Below are 18,163 nucleotides of genomic sequence, written 5' to 3' on the forward strand. Positions count from 1 at the left end.
ATAATTGTTTCCCCAAGGTTGTAAGGGATAAGATTCTGAATAACTACATCAGCATAAAAACTTCATGCACTATTAAAACAGTAGAACAAATGTGTCATGCTAGAACCTGTCTGCATATTAACACTACTGGGTCTGTATCTGTTAAAGAGGAAAATGGCATAGCAACGTGCACTGCTAACTATCAGTTTCCCTGTATAATATCACCTGCCAGAAACTTAATAATTTTACCCGTGGAACTATAACCCACTACAGATGTGTCTTGTTTTAGGAAATAAGGCTCTTTGAAATCTGAACTTAGGGTTGTTATTCAATTATAGAAGACATACATATTTTACTAAGTAATTAATTTAGACTTTATGAAAGTCTCAGCTCAGTCACAGAATGAGTTATTCATACATATATAAATAGATCTATAGATGCTATGTATGTAAAATGGATCCAATTACTTGTCTTCCTTGTTCTCCTTTGGAGCCCTTTTGTCCCTTGATGTTACTGTTTTGTCCTGGATCACCCTGGAGGAAGATTTAAAAAGGATTTTAGAACCAAGAAATATTAACTTTTTTTTTTCACATACCATGGTATAATTTTAAAATAGAAAGCTAATTTGTTTTTTTTTAAATTATTAACATAGAATGTATTATTTGCCCCAGGGGTACAGGTCGGTGTTTCATCAGTCTTACTCAATTCACAGCACTCACCATAGCACATACCCTCCCCAGTGTGCATCACTCAGCCACCCTACCCCTCCTATCCTTCTCCCCTCCAGCAACCCTCAGTTTATTTCCTGAGATTAAGAGTCTTTTATGGTTTGTCTCCTCCTCTGGTTTTATCTTGTGTTAATTTGGGTTAACTGAGAAAAAGTGAGAGAAAATTCTCCATATTTGAAATTCATAGATTTTTTTTTTTAAATGAAAATATTTCCCTAAGTTTGAATGAAGAGGGTTTGGTGACAAATGAAGTGTTAAGAGTGTTTGCTAATGACTGTCTGATGAAACCATGATGATTTTCTCTTCTCTGTATTGGCACCGTCACTGACGCACTAGTCAAAACATGCTTACACTACTTCCTTAGCGCTGCAATAAGATTCCTTTCTGATCAAGTCTGCAAATAGGGAATCTGTAAGATTAGAAGCCCAATAAGTAACATTGTGAAAATTTCTCCCCAAAATGAACTTGAAAGTCTCAATGTAACATTAAGGATAATTAGGATGGAACTTTAGTTCCCAGTTCCAAATTTCCAATATAATCAGCCAAGGTCAGATGCACACAGATTTTTTTCCATAGCAGTTACTTCTCAGTCAACAGCTACTACTCCAAATCCCAAGACAAGCCTTCATCTACAGCTTAGCAGGAGACACAAGGAAAAGGAGAGAGGAATTTGGAGCAACTACGCAATTCAGAGCCAACTAGACCCAAGTAACTTACAGAATCTCCTGGGAAGCCCTTCTCCCCATATTCCCCAGGGGGACCTCTGGAACCCGGGCTGCCCTGATTAAAAAAAAAAAAAAAGAATATGAGCTTCTGAGTTAGCTTGTATGAGGGTTTTATAATGGTGTTAAAATGTCAAATGTGTGTTTTGGAGGCAAGAAAATTAATCGGACAAAATGATCCATGTTCCTCTCTCCCAGTCAGTTTCCTCAAACTTCTTAGGCAGCACTCAGTGCAGTTTTAAGCCTATGGTCAGGATTATCCATAGGGAGGCTGAGCAATGGGAAATTTCTCATGATCTAGCATAGCACCATCTGACAGAACTTTTCTGCAGTAATAGAAATGCTCCATATTTGCATTGTCTAATATGGTAGCCCCTAGCCACATGTGGCTACTGAGCACATGAAATGTGGCTGGGACAAATGAAGAACAGAATTTTTTACAGTCACTAATTTGAATTTAAATTGTCAGGTATTGGGAGTGAGAATTACATTGGACATCGAAGCCAGTCTAGAAACTTTTGATGTTTATAATTAAATTGCCCACTGGAAACCTTCACAGGAGTATTCCACATGTCACCTCAAACTCAAGTGTTCCCAACTCAGTTTCGCCAAACCAGGGCACTTGAAGGCATTTTGACTGACTCCTCATTTCCTGCTTTTCTGGTCACCTAGATCTAGAGATCTTATGTCCTGGAGACAGAACTGGGGTGAGAGAAGCAAGTCACCTAGGATGCAAAATTTAGGGAGACACTCACACTTTGCATATCTCTGAGAAGGAGTACTTTCTTAAATCCTGCACTCTAGCTGCTCATTCCAGCCCAGGCCCTGCTATGTCCTTAATATGTCTTCTGTCTGTTCTCGTTGACGTTGCTTTACTTGAAGGCTTCATCACTTCTCACCTTGATTATTCCAGATTCTCTCATCTATGCCTTGTATCTATGTCATCTCTGACACATCCTCCACACCGCTGCCAAGTAATAGTTCTAATAGGCAAATTCATGTGTGGTCCCTGTACTTAAAATCTTTCAAAGACACCTGATTGCTTAATGGTTAAAAGCCCAAGTCCTCCACATGGCCTACCAGTGCCTTCCCAATCTCTTCCCACTACCTCTAGAACCTCACCTCCATCTACCTGTACTCTGATGCTCAACTTGCAGTACCCCCAAGCCTCCATGTCTTTGCGTATGCTGTTCCCTCTGTCTGGAATGCCTTTCTTCCATGTCTTGCTAATGCCTCTCATCTTCAGCTCAGGGATCATTTCCTCTAGGAAGACTTCCTGGACTTCCTCCCTACTCTGCTGCGTTAGGTGCCTTCTCTGGGCCAACATGGCCTCAAACATATTCTGCACTGTCTTTGGCTATTAATATGTCAGTCTTCTAATGTCCCAGGATCCTTGAAGACAAGGAAGTGTGGTTCATCTCTGAATCTTCAGCACATAACCCAGTGCTTGGCACATGCCAGGTATTCAAAAATATTGGATGAATAAATGGATCAGAACAAAAAAACAGCTGTTTGGAACCAGGTAGGCACAAGTTAATAAAGATCGAATTGAATTTAAAATAAAAAAAAATTTCACTGTGATTTGCTACAGAGAGGTCATCAAAATAATTCTGTATTTTTCTCTTGCCTTTTATGTTGTTTTCTTTTTTTCCCCTGGTACAATAAAGAGAACATGGAAGCCACTGACAGGCAAAAACATTCGTTTTCAGATTTCTGAGGAACATGCCCACAGAAGAACCTTGTATGCCTTGACTCCCTCTCTCTGGAATTTCTGAAAATTCCCAAATGGGGATGTAGCATCTACTCAGTAGTAACAGGACTTCACTGCATGGTCAGGTCAGCTGTCACACTTCTCCCTAGGAAGCACTGGCACACATCAGTTAAGACTGTCCCTGTTGCCAAATTCTCCTTCTTTGATGTATCGAAAGTGTTACCTGAGATCCTGGATCACCTTTTTCTCCTTTTTCCCCAGGAAATCCACGAAAACCCTAAAGGAATTCAAGGAAAACAAAATTCCCATTTAAAGAGAAATACATCAACCTCCTGACCATGTTATGATACCTGAAAAATGGCTTACCTCTTCCCCATCCAGTCCGGCAACCCCATCCTCTCCTTGTTCTCCCTGAGGGACAACAGGAGTGCATTCGGGTCAGAGGAGGGCTCTGTCACGTGCTTAATGGGAAGCTAATCCCGTCAGGAAATCGGATTGGACTGAGAAGACAACTACAGTACCTTACTTCCAGAAAATCCTCTGATTCCCTGTAAAAGACAAATTCTCTCTCACTGACACATCAAAGACAGACAGCAGTTGGATTCACAGACTGTTGGAGCAGGCAGCGGCTGCCTCCCTAAAGAAGCAATTGTGTTTCTTTAATTGCTTCTGGCTCTCTAAGCACAAACCAATAAAAGGGATTGAATGAAGGCTCTGAACTCATTGAGATTTCTAAGAAGTTGAATTAGTCCACAGGTGAAGACATAGATATGTAATTGGAGAACGGCAATGGGGGGCATGGAAGAGAGAAAGGGAGGGAGAGAAGAAGAGACAGCAGAGCATGTTGTAGGGAATTCAAAATCACATTTCTAGCAGAGCCTCACCTTTTGACCATGCTCCCCTGGACATCCTGCAATCCCTTTATCTCCTGGGGGTCCAGATTCTCCTCGTCTTCCCTAAGAAAAGGCAGCCAAACAGGTAAGTCAAGTCACCACAGTGACTCTTTTGTCAGAAGTTGCCAGCAGTTTGCCCTTTAGAAGTGAAGCTCTTCCTTCTGCAAATGCATTCCTTTACCTCTGGCTCTCCCCTCTATTCAACACATCTTCCCCATCAACCTTCCAGGCCTCCTTACAGACCCAAGATCACATGGAGTCCCGTGGCTTCACTGTCCTCAGCAGACGGCACAGCCAAATGTTTGGAAGTTGCGTCACATTCCAGCCCCCTTTCAAAGGCTCCAGTAATACACGTTGGCCCCAGCGTGGTAGCCAAGGTCCCAGCGCTGCCCTGGAGAAGCCAGCACAGCTGGTGGTTCTGAAGCCAGCTGGTCCCGGGGGACCGGAGCTGAGTAGAAGCTGTTGATGGAATGGGTTGAGTTCTGGTAGCAGTGGCCACTAGAAGTGCAAGTGCTCATGGAAAGGACCACCAGGGGAAAGAGTCCCAAAGTCAGACCGTCCACTGAGGGAAGAGTGCTCAAGGTCAATGGTGTGAGCATCTACCATCAATCCTGTTTCTCCCAGGAAATATTTAAACACAGGAAAATTCTAGAGTAAAATGAATTTCCAGAGAAAAGAAATGTGGTGCTCCTTGAAGACAGGAATCGCCCCACTCTCTCTTTACCCAATTATGTCCCTTGCGCCTGGCTCAGTCAGATCCGGCTGTAAAGTGGGTGCTTAGGATTTGCTGTTTGGATAAATAGTTGTTTAGCAAAGAGCTTGGTTATTTCCTCCCTGGTAGTTTAGGTGAGAAGGGACCTTCCTTCCTCCTGCTTTGCTTTCTTTATTCTGGAGGCTACTCCCAGGAAAGCAGGAGGCCTCATTCATGGTCACAGGACACTGAGAGATACTAAACATTGTGACCTCCTATTGACAGGACTGTCAGCCAGATGAGGGCTTGTGGCCAGACACTCACACTCAAAGTCCTCTACGCTGCATCGGTGGGCTCTAAGACCCTTCTGCAAGCATGGGGTAGGTGGGTTAGGGCATTCCCCTTTGTGGTCATTTTGTAAACTAGGTCAACACTAGAGTCTTAGAGGAATATTATCTGTCTGTAGATCAGGAGACTGAGAGGAAGTTAAATGTCTTGCTAGGGTTTCATGTCTAGGTCAGCCTTTGGCTGTTTAACTGAGCTTATGCTTTTAATTATACCTGCCCAGGCATGATATAATTTTGTTTTAAATATTGCTGCCCTGGTGGAGAGCTAGCTCGATTCTAAGGGGATGGAGATGCAGGCTGGATGCTTCCTGAACTTTCCCAACCCCAAAAAGGGCCACTCAAGTATTTCAGTTCCTTCCAATCTATCCTCATAATTTGACTGATGAACCATGTGAGAGTTCTGGTTTAAGGGTCAAACAAAGACTGAGATTAGAAAACCTCTGTGTTACATGGACCCATGAAGCCGTGCCTTCCCGTGCACTAAGCACTGAGCTCCAGGTCTGAAGACGGCCCCTCACTAGTAGTCAGCCCTATTGCGCCCTGCACAGGGCAGACAGGACCATGCCCTCTTCCCTGCCACTAATAAAAAACATGCTAGGCAACATGTAGGCAAGCCTGCTCCCTCCTTTCCTGCAAAAGTAGATTTGGTGAGTGTTCATGATCCAGACCCCAAAAAGGGGTGAAGGAGAAACCCATTTTCTTCCAAATCCACCAAAACACCCCATATAAACAAACCCTTTCTGTAGGAACATAAAGCTGTCCATGCAAAAGAAAATCATTGCTTGTGTTGGGGGTGGTCAGAAAAACTTACGGGGTCTCCGTCGTCTCCCCTGTGTCCTCTGCTGCCTTTCAGACCTGCAAAACCCTAGGAGGAAAGAGAAAAATATATTTTGGTCAGCTTCCTTCAATCTGAACTTATGAAATCATTAGACAATTGCCTCCTTTCAACTTGGTCACAGTGTCTCCAGGGGTGGCTGTGAGTCTGGGGGAGAATCTGACAAGCCCAGACTCCTGCTGGAGTCTGACCTGTGGAGATGACATTGCAGCTTAGGGTGTCTGGGGGGTTCCTACGCCCAAGAGGCTGTGTGGTAGGCAGCTGTAGCCACTACAACTGATTTGCCTCATAGAAGGCAAATCGATCACATTTCCAGAGAGATCATTTTATTTCCTTTTGCTCTTCTGAGAGCTCAAGGAAAAAGAAGCACTTCTCCCAGTGAGGTTACATATATTTCAGTGGCAATCATCACTTCCTCTGCCACGTGGGGTTTAACTGCCCCGTGGCTTATTTATGGCAAAGATTTCAACAGGGCTTTGCTTTCCTCACCGTAAAACAAAGGTCCCGACTTTCTGCTCAGTACACCTGTGCTGTGCTCTCGGAATGTAACTCTAAGACTAACCAGAGCCAAGTGAGGGGAGAGGAAACTTTGCTGAACAAAGCACTGTAACTCAGTAAAATGGCCAAGATCACGAACCCACGGATAGGCAGTGCAGAACTTATTAGTAAGTATTTACTCTCTTAAAAAAAAAACAAAAACAAAACTCCTTTACTTATGATATCAAACTGCATTTGAAAAAGTGCATAAAATAAAAAAAATCTAAAGGCATGGTTTAATTATTATAAAGTGAATGTCCATGTAGCCACCACCATGACCAAGAAACAGGACGCAGCTCGCCGCTCTCCTCCAACCCCAGCCAATGCCAAGCACTCCCACCGACACCCCAGGGGACACACTCTTGGCTTTTTTTTATACTTCACTACTGAATTATTCATCCCTAGACATGATTGGTTAGTTTTGCTTGCTTTCAAACTTTTTATAAATGGAATCATACTATATGTTTTCTTCTGCATCTTGCTTTTTTTTTTTTTTTGACCATTACTGTATTTATAACACTTATTCATGTTGTGTATGTACCTGCGGTTCATTCATCCTCATCACCTTAGAGCATTCCATTAGCAAAGACACTGTGACATATTTATTTACGCTATTGTGTAATGAATCTTCTAGAATTCGTTTTTTAAAGGGCTGTTAATCTGCAATGCCTTGCTCTTTTTGTGGTTCAATTTCACTCATTGCTGATGAACTATAGCCTTCCCCACGGTCTCCAAAACCTCTTGCACTCCTCAAACTGTTCAAAGCTGCAAAGGTGCAAAAGTACAAATGGCAAAACCAAGGAGCAACGTCATGAAGGATATGGAGGAAAAATGGGAGTTATTCATAACAGCAGTATCCAAAATAAGCCTTTTCGAAACTGGCCTCCTACACCTCAGAAGTTGCATGAAATAAATGTCTGAAGCAATTACATCGGCATTGAGTGAAGACAGCAAAGTGCAATGCGTGGCCTCAGTCCCACCCACCAAATCAAGGCACACTGGATAAAATAGTTTCACAACTGAATGGCACCTTCGTGGCTTGCAGTCCTCGGGATCCACGAGGACCTGGATCCCCCAAACACTTGCACAATGTGCAGCAGCAAGTCTTCTCTGCAATGTTTCCCTAGAAAAGCAAACTTGAGTGAGCAACAACGGTCAGGAACTTCTCGGCATTAAGAACTGTATTCAGAGATCCTAAGGCACCACCTACACAGCTATCCTCTCTCTGTGGGGGAGGGGCTGCAGAGGATCAGTGGGGCTCTTTAGCTTCATACTGAGGACCGGACACTGAGCTAGCAACTACAACACAGCATCTCCTCTCCCCGAAAATGATCTCTCTATAGAAAGGGCACCTGCCCCACAGATGGCCACAGACCAAGTTTGCACAAGACTGCTTGGCTCGTCCTTGACAGACTACAGCATAAACTGCTGGAAGCTTTTCTATGTGACTAGGGGCTGGTTGTTTTTGTTGTTGTTGTTGTTGATTTTAATGCCCGTGCCTTCATTTGGGGAGATGATAAAGGAGGGAAGGACACTCAAAAACAAAAATGCTGCTGCTCTGGTCTTTCACACTTTTTCATCTACTAAAGGCCATGCACTTTAGTTAGTGGGGCAAGCAAGGAGGTCTCTAGAAATACTCAACAAAATTCCAATTTCATTCTGATGGCCTTTTGAATAACTGCATTTCTGCTCCACAACTCACCAGGTACTGTGACAGCATCTTGCCCAGCTCTCTCATGCCAATGGTCAGGTGAGTCCTGTAATCAAATCCCTTTCCAAATTCAAAGCTGGAAAACTCATCGTGGGCAGTCGTATTTAGGGACACCACCAGCAGAGCATCAAGTCCTAGTCAGTAAATGTAAGAGATCCGAACCAAAGGAGTTGCATGTGAAAGAGAAGAAAGCCTGTTGTATTTCTACTTGGTAAGTGATGTTCAGAGAATCAGAAAAGGGAAAAGGAAACATAGGAAGAAGCAGGACTCTTGACATATGAAGAACCAAACAGGCCTGCTTGCTTGTTTAGGCTTCAAACCCAACAGAGAAACAATAGCAGAAAACCGTGTTTAACGCCTCACCACCAAGTTTTGATAGATGCAATTCTTAGGTATTTGAAAGCAATTTTTAAGAAAGAGCATTGTTATCAGGGAACTACAAATCAAAACCACAGTGCGATACCACCTCACACCAGTCGGGTTGCTAAAATTAACCTGTCAGGAAATGACAGGTGTTGGCGAGAATGTGGAGAAAGGGGAACCCTCCTACATTGGTGGGAATGCAAGCTGGTGCAGCCACTCTGGAAAACAGTATGGAGGTTCCTCAAGATGTTAAGAATAGAGCTACCCTATGACCTAGCAATTGTACTACTGGGTATTTACCCCAAAGATTCAAATGTAGTAATCCAAAGGGGCACCTTCACCCCAATGTTTGTAGCAACAGTGTCCAAAGTGGCCAAACTATGGAAAGAGCCTAGTTGTCCATCAATAGATGAATGGATAAAGAAGTTGTGGTATACACACACACACACACACACACACACACACACACACAATGGAATACTATGCAGCCATTAAAAATACAAAATCTTGTCATTTGCAACAAATGGATTGACTTAAGTGAATTAAGTCAATCAGAGAGAGACAATTATCATATGATCTCACTAATAGGAGGACTTTGAGAAAAAAGACAGAGGATCATAGGGGAAGGGAGGGAAAAATGAAACAAGATGAGACCAGAGAGGGAGCCAAAACATAAGAGACTCTTAATATCAGGAAACAAACTGAGGGAAGGGGGTGGGAGGGATAAGGTGGCTGGGGGATGGGCACCGGGGAGGGTATGTGCTATGGTGAACACTGTGAATTGTGTAAGACTGATGATTCACAGACCTGTACCCCTGAAACAAATAATACAGTATATGTTAATAAAAATAAATAGATAGGTAGGTAGATAGATAGGGCATTGTTCATCTTCAGAGGTTTTCTGAATTTTTCTGAATATAAATTAATAATAGTTCTCAAATCATCTCCATGGCTCAACAACCCTGGGGGCCCAGGCCCTGCGAAACTGAAGAAAGCCCAGGGTGAACTCCTGACCATAGCCAGGATTCCATTTATTCATTCATTCACTCACTCATTAATTTGCTCACTAGTCCATTTGTTCCACTTATCCTTGCATTAAACAAACATTTGCTTACTAGCAGCTTATTGTGTATTAATCACTATACCAGGGACACAAGATGAGTAGGACAGACACACTCTGTCCCTTCACAGAAGTCCAGTCCAATGGAAAAGGTGGACAGGAATCAAATGGCTGCTCTGAGAAGTGGTAATTGTCCTGAGAAGGAATGGCAAGGTGCTTTGAAGGCCTAAAGGAGAAGCTCCCAACTTGGTCTTAGAAAGTCATGGAAGGTTTCTGGGAGATACCTGCACTGATCCTGAAGGACAAATGAAAGCTGGTCGAGGTAGAGAATCAGAGACAGAAAGTGGAGAAGGACTGGGAGAGTTCTAGGTAGAAGAAAGTTGTATGCCAGGGATGGGGGCCTGAGGGACCGAGGCAGGAAGTGTGCTGAAGGAAGAAGGGGATGGCTCTGTATGCCAGAGATGCCGAGTGTGGGGAGTGAGGGAGTGGGGAGAGGAGCCAGATCCTATAAAGGACCAGAGGTTGTACTAAGGAACGTGATGTACTCAGAACAGTGGGAAAAGAGGACAAAACAACCCAGCAATCAAGCAGGAAATTTTGTGGCCTCTATGGAGGTTGCCCATGGACACTAAACCCCAGAAACCAATGTGGGTCTATACCCAGAAAGTCTCAAACAATACATCTCATCTGACAATCAGTGGAGCCTCATGTCACTGCATAAGCTTCTCAAAACTTCTGCAGTTAGCTTCCAGCTTGGTCTGAAACTAGGACAAGGGATAGGGGCTGGGTACTAGGGACCCAGCATTTCCTAAGAAATGCTTTTCAAGATCAATGTGGCTTTCACATGGATAATCAGAAACAGTAGGGAGTGTCCTAGGTCAAGAGCCCTGGAACCATAATCTAAGAGAAGAATTTGTGTGTACATGGTTTATTGAGGGAGAAAGAGGTAGAGGAAGGGGAGGGAGAAGTTGTAAGCAAGAATGTGTCTCAGTAAAGTCTTCACCTTGATATGACTCATGAAGGACTCTGGTGTATAAACTGTATCAGAGTTGACCCACTTGAGGAAGGGTGCTATGTTTTCTATCCCTATATCGATTGTCCCCCTTCCATTTCCAGGTGGGACATTGTATAAACCCACCCCCTACTCCAAGGTTCAGGTCAGCCACGGCCACAAGACTGTAGAAGGTCACAGGTAAAATGTACATGGCTGTGGCATTTGCAGTATCTGGGGGATAAGCATACAGGCTGGTCAAGGGGGTTTGGGAAGGCACCAACAGCATATGCTTCCAATGGCCAGACAGATCCCAAGATCTACCACACCTGAGTAAGAAGGGACTCATTAGCACATTCTGTGTTGTACCACTTAAATTTGCAATTCTGTACCTGCTGCTCTGAGCCTGTCTGATTGATCTTCAAGCATTATCTCGCTTTCACCCCCAAGACCATCTGAAAAGATGAGTAGAACCTAGAGGAAGAGAAAAGTAGAGGATGGGATGATGTGAAAATGAAACATATATTTGGGGAGGACGAAACAAATGAAAGAATGCAGAGATGGGAGACTGAATGTGACAAGAGTACCTGTCCATGGGATTTAGCTCTATCATTAAAGGTCTCCCACAGCGACTGCAGGAACTGTGCATTCAGATGAGTTGGCCCATCGACATTGACTTGCCGCAGGCTGTCAAATATTGCTCTCTGGTAGAGTTGGAACTTGGCAGTGATACTGTTCACCTTGAAGGCCACGTTCACCTGCACCTCTGTGCCTGCCCCACAGCTGACCCTCCCAATGGAGGTGATGTCCTCTAAGATGCTTGGGAGGTAGGATTCCAGTAGGGGGTGGCCATAGAACAATGGCTGCCCCAGCAGGTGAGTGGAAATGTCAAACCCGACCACTATGTCCATAAAGCAATCTGGAAACCAAAAGAAACGAGGCCAGATTAATGAGTAGACAAGAGTAAGGAAGAACAGACCAGGCAGAAAAAAGGAGAGTGGTCACGGCATGGATCAGGACTGGAGGGTCCCTAGTACCCAGTGTTCAAGAAGGAAGATATTGGCTGCTTGATCAACACAGGTATTTTCTCTCTTCTCTTTCAAATATTTCAAGTTCCAATCATGGTTTAGCCTCATTTTCAGTGGCTGGTTGTGTGTGTGTGTGTGTATGTGCGTGTGCACACATGCGTATTTTTTCTTTTAATGATGACAAATTATGATTCATATAATCATAACATTTTAAGTTTTGAAATATCCTCAGGGATTATTTAATCCAGATGTCACAAACATAAATGGTTGCAAAGGCCGGGTGGATAATGTAAAGGAGTTAGATGGACAGAGAGCAAAGAGAACGGAAGGAGAATAACAACCCTGTCTGTTCACTACTCAGTTCCCACTGAGAGTAGCCATGCAGGAGATGGGTCTGGTGTAATCAGATTGCCTTTCTTTTTCCCAAGGAAAGCCTGAAATCTCCATTTTTCATGTGCAATTTTCAGTTTGTAAAAGCTGTCAACTAATTTTAACAAGTTGTCAACATCAGACAGGACCAATACGATGCAGCTGTAAGTTGCCATTTGGTCACTTCTGACCCTGCCTGATTGCTCATTTTATCACTAAGGAAACCATGATGGCTGGAAGTTACTACTGCACCAGAGCAAGAACCATGGCTTTTGGATTCCAATGCCAGTGCCCTTTCCACCACTGTAATCTGCTTCTAGCTGAGCACCCCAAAGGGGGCCTAGACCATCTGGAGGGCTTGGAAAGACCAACCCAATCTGTGAAAGAAGTGGCTTCAGTCATGACTCCAGAGCACGCTGAGGAATTTCTGCATGTTGTACAAATTACACAAAATGTTATATCCTGAGATGTCATCCTCTCAACTCCCAGCCCAAATGTATAGAACCTGAGTCCTACATGGTGACTCTCACCTGAAGCAAATAGTGACCTCCCCATAAGATGGCTCATTGCTGTCCCTTGCTTTCTTTCCCTTTCTCCCCTCTTGACTCACTTACCTCCTGGCCTTTACAGCCATTGGTTTTTTGACTTCTGGGAATCAAATAATCACTAAGGGCAAATTCAAATCTTTACTATGTTATGATTATACAAATGCCATCATTAAAAGCAGAAGAAAATATGCACACACATAGGTTCAAACAGACACACAACACAGAGACACAGAGGAACATGGAGTCCCTTACAAGATGGTTTGACAAAGTTAAAATAATAAAGCTGCCAACTAGCCAAAGTCTGTTTCACTTACTTCCCACGGGACACAAGGCATTATTCTAGGCCTGCCACAAGTGGAGGGAGGCAGAATTAGGAGACTGACTTTCGGTGGTAAGAGAGGCACAAAGCCTGGCTTGCAGTGAGGGGTCAGGACTGACCTTAGGGCACAACCCAGGACCTCCTCCAGCCTCTGCACCTTTTTCCTCACCTCTGAGGGAGGCTAGCTAATCCCAAGCTTCCTGGAAACAGAGGAGAGGTCTGTTCTCACTGAGCACTCTTCAAAAAATATGTTCAGCTACAGCCAGCCGCCAGGACATCTTGGGGAAATGAGGCCCCAGGAAGGCGGCAGTTAAATCAAAAACAAACATGCAAGATGGTGCAGCCTCTTTGGAGAACAGTGTGGAGATTCCTCAAGAAATTAAAAATAGAACTTCCCTATGACCCTGCAATTGCACTACTGGGTATTTACCCCAAAGATACAGATGTAGTGAAAAGAAGGGCCATTTGTACCCCAATGTTTATAGCAGCAATGGCCATGGTCGCCAAACTGTGGAAAGAACCAAAATGCCCTTCAACAGACAAATGGATAAGGAAGATGTGGTCCATATACACTATGGAGTATTATGCCTCCATCAGAAAGGATGAATACCCAACTTTTGTAGCAACATGGACGAGACTGGAGGAGATTATGCTGAGTGAAATAAGTCAAGCAGAGAGAGTCAATTATCATATGGTTTCACTTATTTGTGGAGCATAACAAATAGCATGGAGGACAAGGGGAGATAGAGAGGAGAAGGAAGTTGGGGGAAATTGGAAGGGGAGGTGAACCATGAGAGACTATGGACTCTGAAAAACAATCTGAGGGTTTTGAAGGGGCGGGGGGTGGGAGGTCGGGGTACCAGGTGGTGGGTATTTTAGAGGGCACAGATTGCATGGAGCACTGGGTGTGGTGAAAAAATAATGAATACTGTTATGCTGAAAATAAATAAAAAATAAATTAAAAAAAAAAACACAGAACAAGGGAAGTACTTACTGGTGGTCCCACAGCTCTGGCAGATTTCACGAACCATTCTTTTTTTTATACCCACATCCGTTAATGTATTAAAGTCTTTGAGGGTGATTATTTTTCTAGAATCTCCTGTCATTGGCAGAAGTTGCTCCTTATGAACATCCCCTATGCCCCAAACCAGGACACAAATTCCGAGGTTTCTCAGGACTTTCACTTCATCAGCCACATTGTAGTAGGGATCTCTGGATGTGATGACAACCAAAGTTTGAAGAACACCAGCATTTCTCCTCCCACCAGAAGATGGATCGAACATGACTTTCACTTTTTTAAGGGCCAGGTCAATTCGCGGAAACCCGTTGCTCTTAGTGATGGTTTGAATTTGAGTCTTCAGCTTCGGTATTGTCAGAGAGTTTTTCAACTCAATAATTTTCTGGAAGCCACTCCCAAATTGAGCCAAGCCGATTTTTATTCTCTGGTTCTGAAGGTTAAAATTATCAATTAAGTCTGACACAAAAGTTGTCATGGTAACAAACTCTGAGTGGGAGACCATGTCAGAGCCATCAAAAAAGAAAACCATATCGGCTTCTTGAATATCACACGCTGCAATTGGGAAAAACAAAACAATTATTTTCCTCATGAATTATTCTAAATCTTCCTTTTCCTCAAATTCTTCAATTGCTTTACTAAATCCCCACATTAGTAGCAAATTGAGATAAGTCAACAGAAGAGAGAATTATTGGTTGGCCCTCAAGAAGGAAAAACAGTGGGAAGGAGAAAGATGATAGACTTCGCTTCAAATTTTAATATTTATGTGATTCATTTGAAAAGATCGTGAAAGTTGCTTAGAGAAAGAAGCTTGAATAGATTGAATAAGTTCATTAAAAAGTAATTGCAAAGGCTAGAAATCCCTTCGACACACTCAAACTGGAAGGTTCACCGAAGTCAAGGTAATGGTACCCATGTATTATGGTTAGTATTCCTGTTACTATTAATGCTACCACTTTACATTTGTGTTGAGAATTACCATTTTAAAAAATGTTTTTGGCATACAGTAACTTAATACTCATGATCATGTTATAAGGAATTAATCTAATTTTATAGATACAGAAATGGAATTCAGAGGTTAAGTAACTTGCCTAAGAATACACAATTGTTATGCAGTGGAGCGGGTACCTGGACCACGTCATTCTTTTTATCTTTAAATCCAGTATTTTTTTCTGCTGCTGTTTTTTATAATATCATAACCCAAATATTAAAATGCAAGGGGAAAAGTGCTAATAGCTAATAAAGAGGGCAAAGGGTCATCTCCCTGAAATCCAAGGTGAAATGTCCCAAACACAGGGACAATCAAATGCAATCCTCAGTTCCAATCAAATGCAATGGCTGGGATAGGGACAACACGGAGGTGATTAGTAAAGGCAGTTGAGAACAAAGAATGCCCTCTATCACACAATTCTTTCTAAGGGTTATCTGCCCAGATAGACCTTCAAGGAAGGATTTGCTGCCAGTTGTGGGAGTGTGGTCAACAGAGGGCCTCAGACTGTCAGCTCCTTCATGGTTAGCCTCACTGCAAAGAGAAGTCTTGCAAAAGACCATGACCTTTTTGGGAAGCCCATATCTGGGGTCTAAGTGGGAAGGGGACATAACCACCCAGTCATCTTAGTCTGATGCTGGACAACACTGATAGGCAGTATACACTCCAGAGCTCCTCGCCAGGTTTGGAGCTTTGTTGAGCATGCCTCACTGTGCAACTTCTTCTGCCCATCCTGCTTTCCCACTTTCCTTCACAGGCTGTGGATCCCTAATAAACACCATGTATCCTAGATTCTGCCTCAGTATCTGCCTCCAAAAGGTAGGCATGGGAGATGAGAATAAAACAGACTCCATCTTTGAAGGAAAAGACTGTCCCTGGTGATGTAGTAGAGTTGGTGGGAACTCAGTGATAAACAGGAGGCTATGCCTGCCCAAGTTAATCAGTCTTGTGATAGCTAAAGACAAAAATATAGCAAATATGTGTTTGGTGCTACCACCAGGAGAAATAGAAGGTGCAGAATCAGGGATACCCACTGGGATCACTGTCAGGTATTGGGTCAGGAAATTGGCAAAGGCTGAAATGTGAAATACTAGATACAGTGTGGGAAAATGGGCTGGTGTTTTCGTGATGGGTAGAATGCTGTGTAAAAAGATGCAGAGGTATTTCAGATTGACAGGAGAGATTGTAAAGTGGGGAGTGGCAACAGATGAGGTTGGCGATATGGACAAGGCTAGATGGAACTCAGGAATTCAGAAACTATAAACTGTCAGCAAAGCAGTGACATAATCTAGTGTGCGTTAAGAGGATCACTCAGTGCTCAGAATGGACTAGAAGGTGGCAAGACAAAAGGCAAGAAGACCAAATTTTAGGATTCGAGTCCAGGGACAGGCTAGAACAGGCAGAATTGAAAAGGTCCTGCTGCCTTGGGAAAAGTCACAATTTTTATTGAAGATAACACCATCATTCAGTATCTGAAACCAAGGAAATGAATTCATTGCTCACTTTGAGCCCAGATGGCCAATCTTACACTTTCCTCAAGTGGGATGTCTGTGGCCATCCCTAACCCATTGCTATCTCATGGGATCCACTTACATCCCTTCCCTCCCTATTCCTACCCACCAGCCTCTACTACTCCATATTGAACTCCCATATCCTTTTGTCCGTATTAATGGCCCCTATCTAGAAAAACACACAGACTACTTCCACTTCAAATGGCCCAAGAGAATGTCTATAATCCCATTTAGACTGTCCTGGATTTCTGAAGACAGAAGTCTATCTGTGAAACCAAGCAACTCTGAGTCTGACCTGCAACTGGTATTCAGTGATTGCATTGAGACCATTAACGGAATAGCACAAGAGGCCCTGAAATGGGGTAAGGTCAGTATGATCCCAGGTAGAGTTCCCTTCTGCCAAGAAAAAGGCAACAGGGTAGCAAGACCTCAAAGAACATTTCTGAAACCTTCTTCCATAAGCTCTTCAATGGATGCTGTCATGGAAAGGCAACTTTCAGATCTTGCTCAATCAATGCATTTCTTTTAGAAATAAGAAAAATAGCCTGAGCAGAGAAAGATTCATCCCATGACTTCCAGGTAATGGGAAGCCAAGATTTAATTTATTTTTTTCTTAACCTTCTATTGCTACCCCCAGAGAAACTTTAAAAATTACAACTTACGCTCAAGGGCAATGGTACACATTCTTTCTTGCAGAGGCAGGTAAAGATCTTTCAGTTTGTTGAAATTATCTACATGGAAAGTATTGTTTTTATTCCCTGCCATAGCCTCAAGTTCAAGTTGATTGGCCTTTCCTATACCCACTGCGTAGATATCGATGCCTTTGTTTCTCAATTTCAGTGCTGTGTCATTGAGCTGATTTCGGTCATCGGACTCGCCATCAGTGATGATGATCAGCATCTGTTTCACATTTTGCTGGATGCGGCTGCCATGTTCTTCCGTGAACATTATGTTTGTGTGATCAAGAGCCCTGGCAGTAAAGGTACGCCCTCCAGTGTCCCTGCGCCTCCTCAGGTGTTCAATGACTGCAGATCTGTTTGAGTATTTCCCAAGGTGGAAAAGAACCTCAGGATACTCTGAGTATTTGAGAGCTCCAATCCGAACTCGGGCACTGCCAACATCTGCTTTCTTCACCAAATGGATAGTTAGATCCATCATGCTTTCTTGCTCTTCTGTATTTATGCTGCCTGAATGGTCCAGCACAAACACAATGTCCAACACTTTAATATTTTTGCAATCTGAAAGAGAAAGAAATCAGGCATCACAATCTTTCTGCAGTGTATTCTAGAAGCGTGAGCAAGCGAACATCTGCCATGAACCTACTATGTGCCAGACACTGCTTCTCACTTGTTAGATGTGGCTGTTGCCATTTTACAGAGTGAGAAACTGAGGCTTGGTGATGTACAACTTGCCCAGATCATGATTCCACGGAAAATGTAGCTGACAATAACTCTGCAATGGGTGGTTGTTAAGCTACACCACTCTGTTCTGCTATATCTCATTAGGACAAGTGATATGTTTTCCTAGGCAGGCTTTCAACTGAAATGAAATGTCAGAAGGTAGTTTAGTATCAGTATAATGATATATATATAGTAAATATATATAGTAAATATATATATATAGTAAATATATATAGTATATATATATATAGTAAATATATATAGTAAATATATATAGTAAAATATATATATATATAAATATATATATATAAATATATATATATAAATATATATATAAATATATATATATATAAATATATAAATATATATATATATATATATCTGATATTTGCCAAACTGGCCTGTTGCTCTAAAGAG

At 42.8% G+C, this 18,163-nt stretch overlaps 1 protein-coding gene across 1 annotated transcript in view; it reads right to left on the reverse strand.

The window, feature by feature from the left end:
- COL6A5 (collagen type VI alpha 5 chain) overlaps positions 1 to 18,163 on the reverse strand; it is a 149,301-nt gene that overhangs the window by 64,757 nt on the left and 66,381 nt on the right. Inside the window, 13 exon segments of the mRNA XM_004781727.3 lie at positions 447 to 512; positions 1,425 to 1,487; positions 3,364 to 3,417; positions 3,507 to 3,551; positions 3,662 to 3,688; positions 4,025 to 4,096; positions 5,883 to 5,936; positions 7,474 to 7,566; positions 8,146 to 8,288; positions 10,961 to 11,042; positions 11,156 to 11,487; positions 13,827 to 14,402; positions 17,009 to 17,584. Of these exon segments, the coding sequence (XP_004781784.2) occupies positions 447 to 512; positions 1,425 to 1,487; positions 3,364 to 3,417; positions 3,507 to 3,551; positions 3,662 to 3,688; positions 4,025 to 4,096; positions 5,883 to 5,936; positions 7,474 to 7,566; positions 8,146 to 8,288; positions 10,961 to 11,042; positions 11,156 to 11,487; positions 13,827 to 14,402; positions 17,009 to 17,584 (2,183 nt within the window).

Source organism: Mustela putorius, unplaced genomic scaffold (genome assembly GCF_011764305.1).
Source record: "Mustela putorius furo isolate JIRA1106 unplaced genomic scaffold, ASM1176430v1.1 tig00003834_pilon_pilon_pilon, whole genome shotgun sequence".
NCBI classification, from domain to species: Eukaryota; Metazoa; Chordata; class Mammalia; order Carnivora; family Mustelidae; genus Mustela; species Mustela putorius.